General features: G+C 36.7%; 1 protein-coding gene across 4 annotated transcripts in view; it reads left to right on the forward strand.

Annotated features, from left to right (window-relative positions):
• The window catches only part of Prp16 (ATP-dependent RNA helicase l(1)G0007), a 400,014-nt gene that overhangs the window by 330,249 nt on the left and 54,947 nt on the right, over positions 1-14,818 (forward strand). For 3 of the 4 annotated variants that reach the window (XM_083144017.1, XM_083144019.1, XM_083144018.1), the window contains 4 exons: positions 168-326; positions 6,147-6,305; positions 10,511-10,753; positions 12,128-12,274. The exons of the other annotated variant lie outside the window; for it this stretch is intronic. In XM_083144017.1, the coding sequence (XP_083000143.1) occupies positions 168-326; positions 6,147-6,305; positions 10,511-10,753; positions 12,128-12,274 (708 nt within the window). The remainder of the gene's footprint in view (positions 1-167; positions 327-6,146; positions 6,306-10,510; positions 10,754-12,127; positions 12,275-14,818) is intronic. 4 annotated transcript variants of the gene reach the window in all.

Genomic DNA, 14,818 nt, shown 5'->3' on the forward strand with positions numbered 1-14,818 from the left:
TTAAATAAATGTTAAGAGAAAGGAAAAAAGGTCAATAAAAGTCATGAATTTTCGTATTTATTTTGGTAGATACCGTGTAAAATTATCAGCTCCTTTCGTATTTTATTTGAATGTGTATCTATCATGGGAAAGTCATTAGTTACTAACATAGTGTATGAATATTTCAGGATCCTACCTCAGACATGGCAATGGTGGCCAGAAAAGGGTCAGCGTTAGTCCGGACGTACAGGGAGCAGAAGGAGAGGAGGAAAGCACAGAAGAAGCATTGGGAGTTGGCAGGAACTGCTATAGGAAACATAATGGGAGTTAAGAAACAGGAGGAGAAGGTAAATTCTTGTTTCTAGTTAATTGTAATCATGTGATTCAGAGTAAAGGAGGTGAAAGTAGGTGTTGTAGCTGCTATGTGCATGCAGGTGTTCGGATAATGGAGTCCATTAACCATACCAGGGGCAGTCACTGGAAATATGAACACTATGCGATATCTCTCTTGTGTGTTTGTGTGAAACTAACAACACATAACTGCTAGATTTAAAAAAAGATATCAAAACAAGTACCAAGCATTGAACTCCTTCCCAGACTCATCATTAAGGAAAGTGGTGGTTGCAGGGAGGCTACTTTCCGGGAATTCCTTGAATTCTGTGTGAATTATTGGCTCCGGGAATTATAGCATTTTGTAGGTTTGGTGCGTATTACTCACAATTCCAGAATATAAAAAAAGGACGTTAAAAACTGTATGCGAGTATGTTGTTCCAATATTTCTTACTGTAGAACGACGTTTCGGAGATTAACTATCCTCTTCTTCAGGTTCGTATGAAAAAACTAGGTACTTAGCATAGTACCACATCGAAATGTAATATAAGGATTGTGGACAAGTTTTGGTGTGGATACATTTAAAATATTATATCCTCGCCCTAGAGGTATATAAAAAGCTCGTCGTTCACTAAAAAACTTGCACAATAAACCTATTCTCATGTTAAAAATGTTAAAAAACTAAAAAAACCTGCATGTATCACTATACAACTTGCAGGTTCGGCCATTCCTACCCAACTGTGTGCTTTTTATATACCTGTAGGGCGAGGATATAATATTTTAAATGTATCCACACCAACCCTTGTCCACAATCCTTATATTACATTTCGACGTGGTACTATGCTAAGTACCTAGTTTTTTCATACGAACCTGAAGAAGGGGATAGTTAATCTCTGAAACGTCGTTCTACAGTAAGAAATATTGGAACAACATACTCGCATACGTAAGTACAGTTTTTAACATCCTTTTTTTATATTCTGGAATTATGTTTGAATTTTTCTCCGCAGACGTGAAGAATCGTAACTTTTGTTAATCCAAACCCCATTGACTTGAAACATATTCATAAATGTTTTGAGGCACCTTTTTCCCCAGTTTAGCTTTTATTTTTATCAAGGAAGCAAAAGAAAGCTGGGTGGGAAATAAAACAGAATTCTTTCAATCCGTTTACTTTGTTAGTGTCCTTCGCAGAACAATCCATCTGACAGACGGAAGATTATTGCAAGATAAGTTATCTTGAAGTCTATTAGGTAAATTTGTGTTTGAAATTCTTGTACAATTTACAATTTTTCATGGGTTAGTTCATCCTGTAACATTTGTGACTTGTATTGGTAGATGTATTTTGAGTCGAGCATGTGAATTGGAATAGAATTTTTGCATACATTGGAATCACACAGACCCTTTCTAGAGCATTCCCTGATATTCGCAAGCGGCCCGGCATCAGTGCTTGTCTTTCCCGGTGAACGGGTCCGCAACAGTCACACGCTACAGTTGCTCTCCCTGCCTTCGCTCTCCTTCCCTTTCTGTTGACGTTGCAGACTGACGCCAGTATAATCTTCCCTTGGAAGTTGTGTTGTGTCGTGTCCGTGTGTTGAAGATTGTGGCTTAATATGGCAGCACAAAAGTTTACATTGCAACAAAGGATTTATCTTATCGAGTGTTACTTTGGAAAGAGGAATTGTGAAGAAGTGCGATGACGTTTTGCAACGAAATTTCCTAGTGTTCCCGTTCCATATAGGACCACTATGTTAAACCTCGTAAAAAAGTTTAGAGTAACAGGCTCAGTTCTGAATAAAAGTGGAAAGAAAAATGGGGAAATCTAAAAAATAAAGTATACAAAGACAATCCGCACACCATCCGTGAGTTAAAAAGAGAGTATTGTAAGAGAAATCTGGAGAATTACAGTAGACGAACTTGCACGTGTAAATGCCAATTTCCTTGGGAGATGCCAGGAATGTGTTGCAGCAGAGGGACATCATTTTCAACACCTTCTGTAGTCAAGGTTAGTACACAATATGAAAACTGTAATATTAATAGTATAGACTAGCGACTTTCGCGGATCCGTTCACCAGGAAAGACAAGCGCTGTTGCCGGGCTGCTTGCCACCGAGTCTCGTAGCGAATGTCAGAAAATGCTTTGTATATCTTGAGGGGGAGGGGGGGGGAGAAGTGGTAATTATGTATTGAAGTGGAAGAAAATATCTGCTTATACCCTTGAATTTTTGGAAAGTTCGCCTCAAAAACCGGGAATTAAGCGTGAATTTTATCATGGTCCTAGAGTGGCCACCCTGGGTTGGGAAGAAACAGGTGCAATACTGTCACTACATGTAGCCACATCTGCTGTCTTACCCAGCTCCAATAAGTTCCCCGATGGTGACTTAGAAAGAAGTCAAATGCTCTGGACCAGTTTTGAATATTTTTGTCCCACAAATATATCTGTATTACTCGATGAAAACCAGAGAAATAACGAAAAATTGCTTTTTATGTAAAAATATTTATTTTGAAGGGAAAATATGTACATTAAATTCAAGTATATTTTTTCTAACGTTGTAATTCACATTTGTCATTTTTGATTGACTACATGGAAAGGAAAGAAAATGTAATTAAGTAGAAATTCAGGCCCTATTGATGGGCAATGGTCAGTTGTGAAACCCCAAGCTCAGTAGACAAACTACATGTGTGGGGTCGGTATTTCATGAACAACATGGAGTGGTGCTAGACTGTCAGTGATCAATGGTCTTCCAGACTGTCTCGTCTCTCAACTTGGTATTCTCATCCTTGAAGCATCAGGATTATTCTGCTGTAGTAGATATGACCACCATTCCTGGACCTTGCACTAAAGACTTGTTTTCAATGTCTAGAAATGCCTTGAATGATAATTTTTCATTAGTCATTCCAAATTGCATGGAATCTCAAGATATTAGATGATGAACACAAACATATTGGTAAACAATTATTGGCTGCATAACGTACATGAAATACACACACTCTTGTTATTTTGACACTAACTAACTAACTAAATCTCTAGCCTTCTTAAACCCGAAGGTTCATGGCTGCAGCAACACAGGCCTTCCGTCTTCCCCTGAGCAACAGCTATATACTCTTTTCCATCTCTACCAGTTTCCTTTAGGTCCATCTCAACATTATCCCTCCATCTTCGTCTTGGTCTTCTTACTGGTCTCTTACCATCAGGTTTCCCAACAAGAATCCTGTAAACTCTTCTTTCCTCTCCCATTTGTGCACATGACCTGCCCACCTAAGTCTTCTTGATTTCAACATTCTAATAATATCTGGACATGAATACAAATTATGTAGTTCTTCACTCATCTGTGTCCAAATATTTTCCTAAGGATCTTATTTTCAAATACTATCAATATACTATCAATATATGTTCCTCTTTCAATGTAAGGGACCAAGTTTTGCATCCATATAATAATACAGGCAAAATTACTGTTTTGTATTTGGTCTAGGAATTAATTTGTGCGGTTGTTACGCACACATTGAAGCTAGTTCAAACACAAAATACATAAATACCTTAAGAAAAATATTGTCCATCGCGAGCCACCACTTTCGCCCATCTGTCAGGCAAGTTACGGATTCCGTGGCGAAATAAGTCCTCATCCTTTGAAGCGATCCAGTCAGAGACCCATTTTTCGATATCTTCTGAAGAAGTGAACCGCTGTCCAATCAAATCGTTATTCATGCAATCGAACAAGTAGTAGTCCGAAGCAGCAACGTCTGGTGAATACGGCGGGTGGGGTAAAACTTCCCATCCGACATTTTGTAAATAGGTTTTGACCGGTTTTGCGATATGTGGGCGAGCGTTATCATGTTGAAAAATAAGTTTATCATGTCTGTTCTCCCATTCTGGTCGTTTCCTGGCCAGAGCTTGCTTCAAACGCATTAATTGTCGTCGATAACATTCTCCATTAATAGTTTCACCCGGTTGCAGCAGCTCATAGTACACCACACCTTTCATATCCCACCATATGCACAGCATAACCTTTGCACAGTGAATATCTCGTTTCGGTTGTGATGGACTTGGTGCACCTGGCTTCACCCAGGCCTTTTTTCGTTTCGGGTTCTCGTAATGGATCCACTTCTCATCGCCAGTAACAATGCGATGCAAAAACCCCTTTCTTTTCAGTCTTTGAAGCAGCAATTCGCAAATGGTTTTTCGTCTTTCAACGTCTCTGTCTTTCAATTCATGTGGAACCCAATGTGACATCTTTTGAATCATTCCCATGGCTTTGAGGCATTTGGAAACTGTTGTTTCATCATCGCCTAATGCTTCTGCAAGTTCTTCCTGCGTTTGACACGAATCCTGATCGAGCAATGCTCTCAATTCTTCGTCTTGAAATTTTTTAGGCTGTCCAGGTCGCTCTTGGTCTTCCAGGCCGAAATCACCACTTCTAAACCGTGCAAACCACTTCTGACACGTTCGCTCAGCTAGCGCATGGTCACCATACACTTCCACCAAAATACGATGACTTTCGGTAGCACTTTTCTGCATGTTAAAGTAATGAAGCAGAACACCCCGCAAAAACACTTTAACTGGCACGAACTGCGCCATGTTCAGTTGACTACAAAATGCTGTTGTTGACGCGTCAATCAACTGTCCTATACTACGAACGATGCATGCTGACAGGAGTTTTCAATGCATGTGTGGATACACGGAACTGTGGGACGATACGCTCGTTACGCCATCTCTTGTCCAGGCGCACAAATTAATTCCTAGACCAAATATATTTTAACTTTTAGTTTCTTAGATATTGAACGAGAAGACAAAAGTTTATGAAGAGAAAAGTAACATGCATTTCCTGAATTAAGTCTGCTTTTTATTTCCTGTTTAATATCATTTTCATTTGTTAGTATTACTCCTAAGTACTTGAATTTGGAAACTGATTCAAACGAGTTGTTATCAATAATTAGATTTTGATTATTACTTAACACTTGGTTTCCGCCTGTAAGCATATATTTAGTTTTATCTTTTTTAACTTCCAAACCTATCTCTTTAGCTGCTTTGAGAAATATTTTAGGATTATTCTTAATTGTATTTATATCATCCCCTAGTAAGTCTACATCATCTGCATATGTAACAGTTGTAAGAAAGTAGAAATATGGATACAGTGGATCCTGGATTTTATGTTTTTCAGGGGACCAAGCTGAAAAAAAACTTAAAAAGTGGGCAAGATTGATTGTATAAAGCAGGAAAATGTAAAGTATACTTCCATGTTAACAACTTGAAATGCATTTTTCCTAAAGAATGAAGCTGCAATCAGTCTTAAGATGCAGAAATGTATACCACAAATGAAAGTAATCTTTCACGGAAAACTTCTTTTACGATTTAAGGAAGCTGAAAAATGTTTTAATGAAATAAAATTATTGATGCGTAAGATTACCTTTTTTACAGCTTTCGTTGAAAAAAAGTGACATCAAAAAATTATTCTTAATTCTACACATTGCTTGGTAATTTACTTACTTGTGTATTGAAACCATAAAGATATTTGAAGAATGTCTTAAAGTTCCTGCCAACGAATGATGAAAAGATTCTCTCGGGCTATTGACCAGGTGAGTTGTGGTAAGGATTCCAACTGTCGCAATAGTCAACCAGCAGCGCGGACACCTCAGACATGATTACCGATTGGTTCACCATCTTTACTCGGAACCTTCCTCTACAAACACATATACACCGAGTTGTTACTCAGGACAGCACTTGTACCCTGAAGATGAGAGTGACGTTTGCTTTCGAAAGCTTGGAATCCTTTCCACAACCCACCTGGTTGATATCCCGGAAAATATTTTCATAATAAAGATATTGTAATTTTTTCCCTTTTGTAGGATGAAAAAGTAAATGAGAATGATGAAACTGACTACAAGACAGATCAAAAATTTGCGGAACACATGAAGGATGTCAGTGTTGCCTCTAGTGAATTTGCAAGGAAGAAAACAATACTTCAACAAAGAAGATATTTACCAGTGTTTGCTGTTAGGCAAGAGGTAGGTGGTTTTATTTATATTTTTTCTTCTTTTTGTAGCTGCATATTGTCTTAAATTCTACATTGATGTCGTATTTGACGAGATAGTTTTTACTTTCTTAAATATTTTTCGAATGTACAGAGTGATCACAAAGTCCCGTTACCCCCTATGTATTACATAGATGTTAGTGAGAATAAAGTCCCAACAGAAGGTTGCTGCCACACATTACGAGACAGTTGACGAACTTAAGGATGCTGTTCGACTTGCATTTACTGCCATCACGAGAGCAACGTTGAGGAGAATTTCCCATCGTACATGGCAGAGAATCATACTCTGTTATGAAAATGGTGGTGTACACACAGACACTCTGGACTAAATCATAACGAATGGTCACACTACCTCCGAGTTGTCCTCTGCCATGATCTCACATTAATACAATGCAGCCATCTATGACGATGTGGACACGCGATAGGGGGTAACGGGACTTTGTGATCACTCTGTAGTATCAGAAATGACAAGGTCACGGTTTTCAAAACTTACCCACCATGCTTCCATCATGTAGGTGTCATTTTGGCTCCTAATGCATGAAACCTAATTACCAAAGTTCAAGACTTCCTTACCAAGCTGAAAAATTATGAAACAAATCCTCAAGGAAATTGTTTTACCAGGATGGCCTTTATGTCGAGTTGAAACTAGGGAATGGACTAATATGAAATATCCACCAAGAACAATAAAGTATAAATATAAATTTAGTGATACCGATAATATATATTCTACTGATCCATTATAGAATTTGTTGACAAGAATAACGTCTCACGTAGTTATCTCTTCATGTACAACATTTATTTACACTTCTACCCATCGCCGTATCTACATCTTTTCATAACAGGTCCAATATCAACTGCTCCCGGTTGCCTTTTGTCCCAAAACATGAAGAATCGCACTTCTCAGAACTTCACTCTACGAGCACACTATTTACCATAGCGCTAACCTGCCCCCACAGTTTATCACGCAGAGGTCCCTACGCCATCCTCGTATTAAGTGTAGTACAACTTATTAGAGCTACGAGCGCACTATTTACCATAGCGCTAACCCGCCCCCGCAGTTTATGACGCATAGCTACGGCGCTTACACTGTGTGTATCGCTGCATCCAAAACACTGTCAATCCATTGAGGGACGGCCACTTTCTGCGATCTGTGAGCTTGATAATTTGAGAGCGTAAGAGAAACTGTAATAAGAAGTTGGAACCGGTCTTTATACCTCCGACAAACGACCCGCCCCCAAACCAACGGGGCAAGGTCCTATTGTTACCTTTAAAATGGGGAAGCCATTGAGGGAACCCAACCATTGGCTTCCACGACTACCTCTCGAAACCCTATAACTAAAATAATAAATGAGGTAAAGAAAGTAATTGAAAGCAGTATCACGATACCAAGAGAAATGAAGAAAAAACTCATTGTCAAAAATTCAACCCTGCCGATTGCCTTTGGACTACCAAAAACTCACAAACCGGGAACTCCAATACGACCCATCATTGCAACTTTCACACATCCTGCATACAAACTATCCAAATATTTAGTTGAAAGACTTGCTATAATTAAACAACAAACACCATTCAGTGTTAAAATGCATATGAAGTGAAACAGAAACTAAAAAATATTGTTTGGAATAATGAGTATCGTATTGCAAGTTTTGATGTTGAAAATTTATATCCTAGTGTCCCAATAGAAGGTGCCACAGATGCATTACACAGATGGCTTATTGAGATGAAGGTTAACCCAGTAGAGTCATGGGAAATAGTTCGATGGTTTACTGTATGTGCAAATTACAATTACTTTATATTTGATGGCAAAATCTATCAGCAAAGTAATGGTCTATCAATGGGAAACCCAGTATCCGGAATCATCTCCAGCATTTTCCTTCATTACATCGAATCTCCAATTGTTAATGTGATAGGTGCGGATATCAAACTCTACATCAGATATGTAGATGATGTGCTAATTATTGCTAAAAATGAGAACACCATCATGGACGTATTTAAATTGTTAAATGAATCACATCGTCGCATAAAATTCACTTGCGAACCCATGAATAACAATGTAATTTCTTTCCTTGATCTGCAAATTAAGACAACTGACTCAACAATTCAAACATCAGTCCATAGGAAAAAATTAGCGGGGGGGAAAATACATCCATGCCAATTCAGAACATTCGCAGATAACAATGGATAACATATTTTTTATTTTTTTCCTGAGAGCACAAAGACTATGTTCTAATAATGAGGATATCAAAAATGAAGAAGAAAGGCTCTTTAATATAGCAAAAGAAAATGGCTTTCACACTAACAGAATAAACCAAATCAAAAAACAAGTCGCAAGAAAACTAAAGGAAAAGAGAAATACAGACAAAGATGAAAATTCTGTTGAAAAGAAATTTGTGTGCATTCCATTCCACAAGGGATTCTTACATAAAATTGCAAAATTTTTTAGAAGTTTTAATTTCAAAATTGTTTTTAAATCACCAAGAAGTTTGGAATGTACATTTAATGAATTCAAAATGTGAAACTCTCTACCAGATGTGGAAACCACAGGAATATATAATATAAGTTGTTCATGTTCAAAGGATTATGTGGGACAAACAGCAAGGAAAATGGCAATAAGATGGCACGAACACGATTTGGACATTATAAATCTAAACCCAAGAACAGGTTTGTCAACTCATATCATCGAAGAGAAGCATTTGATTAAAAAGAGAAGGGTTTTAAAAAGATAAACGGGAAACACAGATTTGAATGTCTGGGAAGCTTCGTTCATTGCAGAAGAACACTGGAATAAATTAAATAATGAAAATGGTAACATAGATCCAGTATGGAGTTTTCTTTTTCACAAATGGAGTAAGCCACCATCTTTAAAATTTAATGTAACAGAAAACATCAAGAGACTTTGTGAAAACAATGATGAATTTGAATTACCTGATGATATTTGTGATTCATAATTTTAAAAAAAAATCTGAAATAAAAATAAAACAGACTGCTTTTTTCACAGTTAAGTTGCTATATTACAACAATGTAACATTGACAACATCCATTATATAACAGATTCTTTTTGTTTAAAAAATTACTAACCATTGTTATAACTGTATCTTTAGTCAAAATGAAAATAAATGTCTGATGAAAGGAGCGTGTGTTCTCCTGAAACGTCACAAAGAAAAACTGTTTTCTTATGCTTGTAATAACCGTAAACTACAGGAAAATAATATCAATAGAGTACCGATTAATATGCTCTGTATCTAATACACGTATATGCAGATTCAGTTTCATGTGCTGCATTTCTTTCATTTCTCTATGTAATTTTAAAAATGTAAAATAAATGTCCAAACGTGCACTTTTTAAAAAGCAAAATAATACACTGCTATCATCTAGTTACAGCCATTTATTAAAGAGTTTAATGATTTATGTTCTTCAAAGAACATTTGTACAATATTATATTGAATTGGAAGATTATCGGTAGAGCCACATATTTTTGGTAAATAGAAAAGCAAAATTCCGTTACTAAATCCGAGTCAATTTCGGGTTCAAAAGCGGTAAATGAAATAAAATTTCGCTGTTATAACGGTGAAAAAGCAGTATATAAAATGACATTTTGATTTTAAAACTGTCAATATAACCCAAATTTGATTTAAAAACTGCACTTACTACACAAAATAAACATCCCTTCTAATAGCACATTTATGTCATTACCAGAATATTAAAGTTTATTCATGTACAAAGGGGTCCATTTTTGCTTCTCAAATTTTTATAACACAATTAATCAATTTTTCGTGAATTGCATAACTTTCAGGATAGTTCTGACTTCAGACTGAGTCGTGTCGATAAATAAACTCTAAATTTCATGTTTGAGAGTGTATTTCACATTTTACAGTTCATTTTGCATTATTTCGTGACAAAACAGGGTAGGAAAATGTACCTCACACGTTTCAGAAACATGAAAAATTAACATTACAATGTGTTATTTCACATTTCGTGTTTTCGTCTATAACAAAATATTGGTAAATTTTATAGAAGCTCGTTGTCAGTATTACCAAAAGTTTCATATTGGTCCATTCATAGTTAAAATATTGCAAAATTGTTTTAAGTTCAATACGTGTCATGCTTTAATGAATAAATATCTCTGTATGCAGAGGCTATGCACAGTTCACTCATAAAATATTTCATTTTACTTTGTAGCTTCTCAACGTCATTCGAGAAAATAATGTGGTGATTATTGTTGGTGAGACTGGTAGTGGTAAAACGACTCAGCTGACCCAGTATCTACACGAAGACGGCTACAGCAAGTATGGCATGATTGGCTGTACTCAACCTCGCCGAGTGGCAGCCATGTCGGTGGCGAAAAGAGTATCAGATGAGATGGGAACGCAGCTGGGAGAAGAAGTTGGATATGCTATACGTTTTGAAGATTGCACCTCGGAGGTAAGTTCCACTTATCTTCTCAGTTAATATCATTGAGAAGTTAATTTTTTATGAGAATTTGCTACAGTTTGAAAATTAATTTATTTCATTTGAAAGTTATTTAATAGGATCCAGTCATCTATATACAGTGAACCTCGATTTTGCATTTTTCAGGGAACCAAGCTTAAAAGAAGGAAAAGGGGGAAAATGTAAAATCTTTGCTATGTTGGGACCATCAACGCAGAAATGTCAGAAATGGTGACAAGTGATGGATAATCTGTTTTTTTTTGTAGAAATTTCCTCCCAGGAGACAAAAATTGACCTTCTCTCAAGAAAAATTCCCTCACTATTACCTGCATGTTATTAACTTATTTCTTTATTATTTTAGTACATATTGTTTATTCAGATAGATTAAAACAATAAAAAGATTAAAACAATAAAAAAATATGTTCCTAAGTAAAATCTAAAACTAAATAGCTTAGTTACAACAAATTTGAATCATAATACAGTAAAACCTTGTTAATCTGGACTAATGGGGGGGATAAGTTGACCAGTTTAACGAAAGTCCAGATTAACTGAAGTAACCTAAAAGAACAGTAGAAAGTGCATTAAAACTCAGTTTATAGCAACAAATCACGTTTATTATGGTGTATTTAAAGGGCCTAGACCTAAATACACTATACGGTACAGTGCAAAGTCTGTGGAAACAGAATTTCATCAGTGGTTGACTGCCTTTTCTTTGGGAAGTTCTCTTGCTGACTTGTAGCCACATTTAAAACCTTGTATTCGTTTTTTTTTTTGCCTTCGGATTAAGTGAAGTCGGGCTTATCGGGGTCCAAATTAACGAGGTTTTACTGTATGTAATTGTATTGATATTCTATTGATACAAGCTAATATATGGGCATCGGTTTATCAGTAAAATTACTGATTAATTTTTTCAATTCAATATATCGATAATTAACCTTTAATTTAGTGCAAAATTTTTACATTTTCTTATTCATTGGTGCAACAGCTCTCTAATAGCCAGAGCAGCTATTTGCATTGGGTGACACATTGTCAGCTATTCAGGAGCCATTATTTTTATGAATATAAACATATAATTAATATCCCTTGGTTTTGTAAATTCCTAAATGGATTGTTCTTTTTCAAATCCCATAAAGTTACCTAGTTATATACATTTAGTTACATTCATTAAGGATGTTAACTATTCATTGAAGGAACATTTATAATGTTATGTCCGTAGTTTAACAGCATTGGCCAAATGTATTTATCAGTTCAACCCTATTGTAGTGTTAGTAACAGTGTTGATCATAATAGTGTTTTTTTTTTTTTTCAGTTTATATCTTTATAAAATAATGTCTGGAAATGTTTAACATCATCTTTTTTAATTTTCAGAATACTATTATCAAGTACATGACAGATGGTATATTGTTGAGAGAATCACTGAGGGAATCTGATTTGGATAACTACAGTGCCATTATAATGGATGAGGCTCACGAGAGGTCTTTAAGTACTGATGTGCTCTTTGGATTGTTGAGAGAGGTATTGTGACAGTTTTTCTCATAATATTTTAATTAGAAAGGATATGATGTTCTTTATAATAAGGTATGGTATTAGAGCTGAGCCAATACCCAGTGTATCCGTATTGGCTAAGACCAGTGGTATCGAAGGCCTCCCCAAAGACGCAGTTGTAGCATCTCCGGTTCGATACCTGTTGGAGACACAAGGCCTCCCCAATGGCGCAGTGGTAGCATCTCTGGTTCGATACCTGGTGGAGGCGCATACTGGTTCAGATCTCACTTTAAACTGTAGGTCGAGTCCCAATTAGGCTTACTGTGTGTAAAGTGGACTTAAAACACCAAATCAATCATCTAGTCATATTGGCATTTTATTTACTGATACCAGCCAATACTTCTCTGTCATTTTGGTCTTTCATGTACAGGAAAATGTCATGCTGCACTTTTGCAGAGTCTCTTGGAAATTGTGCAAAATTCAAAGTTTCCATTTAAGTTTCACCAATTTTGTGTGAAAAACTATTTTGTGATTACATAACAGGGGTTAATATGATGTAATTCTTGAGTATTTTAAAAGGGGTGTGATAGGGGATCTAGCAGTGTCTTTTTTCCACACATGGGAGCAATCTTTCACCATGGGAGCATTCTTGGAGGTGCGTATCTGTAATTTGAAGATGAAAGGAATGAATTGAAATGGTCATGAAGTGTTGCTAAAAAAAAAAAAACAACCCTGTCATTCGACAATGTGATGTCGTCATCAGAAGTTGTTATCGCTAGAATTGGAACAGAAAAAGTCACTTTGTGCATGAGCCGTGTTTGGTATAAATGTGCTTTGTGCTGTGTTCTCATTGCATTTGTGTACTTCGGCTCCGGTGTCAGGAAAAGATGGCTGGATTCTTAAATTTTTATGAATTTTTTTAAAATTACCTTCATTTTTTTCAAGATGTGGTGAGATATATATATATATATATATATATATATATATATACACGGTAGTATCGAAAAGTGGTTTTTCGTTGTCCATTTCTTCAAACTTTGTGCATCCGGCTTCCACGGGCCGATGCTGGAACAGATTTTCCATAAATCTATTCTGTAACATGGCTACACTGATTTATTTATGTATACAGTGGAACACCGATTTTACGTTCCTGCATTATACGTTTTCTCGCTTAATATGTTCAGCCATCCTGGACCTCCCCCATGACGCAGTGGTTGCATCATTGCCTTGTAATCAAGGGGTCCCGGGTTCGATACCCGGTGGAGGCTCAAGTGGTTCAGATCCCACTTTAAACTGTAGGTCCAGTCCTGATTAGCCTTACTGTGCATAAACTAGACTTAAAACACCAACTCAAACCAAATGTTCAGCCATCCAGATCCAGCCAAAAGGCTATGTTAAATAATAGGACATTCACCTTGATCTTACGTTTGCCCTAACTCTCGTTTCATGTTTTATATGTTTTCCAAGCCATGTCGATGTCCTTAAAGTTTGCCAGAAGGCTACTCTGTTGGCCATGCAACTTCTCTATCATTTTCCTTGTTTTTGCAGTTGTTTCATTCACCATGCGACCTGCGAGATAAGGGAGCAAAGAGGCATGGCTGGGGGAGGAAGGGGCGTACAAGTTGCTTTGTCACACATCCCTTCACGGACAGGAAGGGAAAAAGTCATTTTTTGCAATTCTCGTCAACATGATCCTTTTGCCTCACAATTGGAGAACAAGCACACTGTTGCCAAACCGATTCTCACTAAATCCTTGCTCTCGCTAATAAAGAGTTTGGACACAATGAAAGTGCAACTGAGGTGTTTTTGTTTGCTCTTCCCCCTCCACAAAAACACTAGTGGAAAATACAACAGGGCTCGATCACCATTCGCTTATTTACCCAATCATTTACGCAATACTTCCTAGTTGACGGGGACGAAAGGGGAGGGGACTAGTTTGTGAAAACATTTTCTTTCTTCTTCTCTATGTTGCTATCTTGTGGTACGTAAATTCAAGAAACTAAGATGCATAGCCTTTTTACTAGAACTAATGGACTATTTATGAATAGTTGGCTATTTTTTTGTCATTGCATAATAATATATTAATTACTTTTTAAAGATAAACTATGGAACAATTTTCAACTATACTTAGCACAATTGTAGGTACATAGTGCTACATTTTGGAATTTTTTATTACTTTTGATTAATGTGGGGGCTGCAGGGGAATTTCTTTAATAAATTACCTTTCTTTTTCTTCTATGTGCACTTGTATGAAGTTGGAGTGTCACCTTTGTACTTCCTGTAAATGTGCTAGGAATCTCAACCAAAATAGCTGGACCCTGTGGCTGAGTGGTTAGCACATCGCACTGCGATGCCAAGGGTCCCGGGTTCAAATCCCGCTCGGGCTTGGTTGTTTGTGAATGTCCATTCATTTAATCAATTTCATCATTTCATCACTAATCCCCATCTTCGCAAGTTAGCCAAGAGGCACAAAACACGAAGTAAAATCAAATCAAATCAATCAATCAATCATCAAAATAAAACAAGCTTTAACTCCTATAAGGAATAATTCTAATTCCTTGAATCAGGGTGGCG

Source organism: Lepisma saccharinum, chromosome 22, assembly GCF_977018435.1.
Source record: "Lepisma saccharinum chromosome 22, izLepSacc3.1, whole genome shotgun sequence".
NCBI lineage: Eukaryota > Metazoa > Arthropoda > Insecta > Zygentoma > Lepismatidae > Lepisma > Lepisma saccharinum.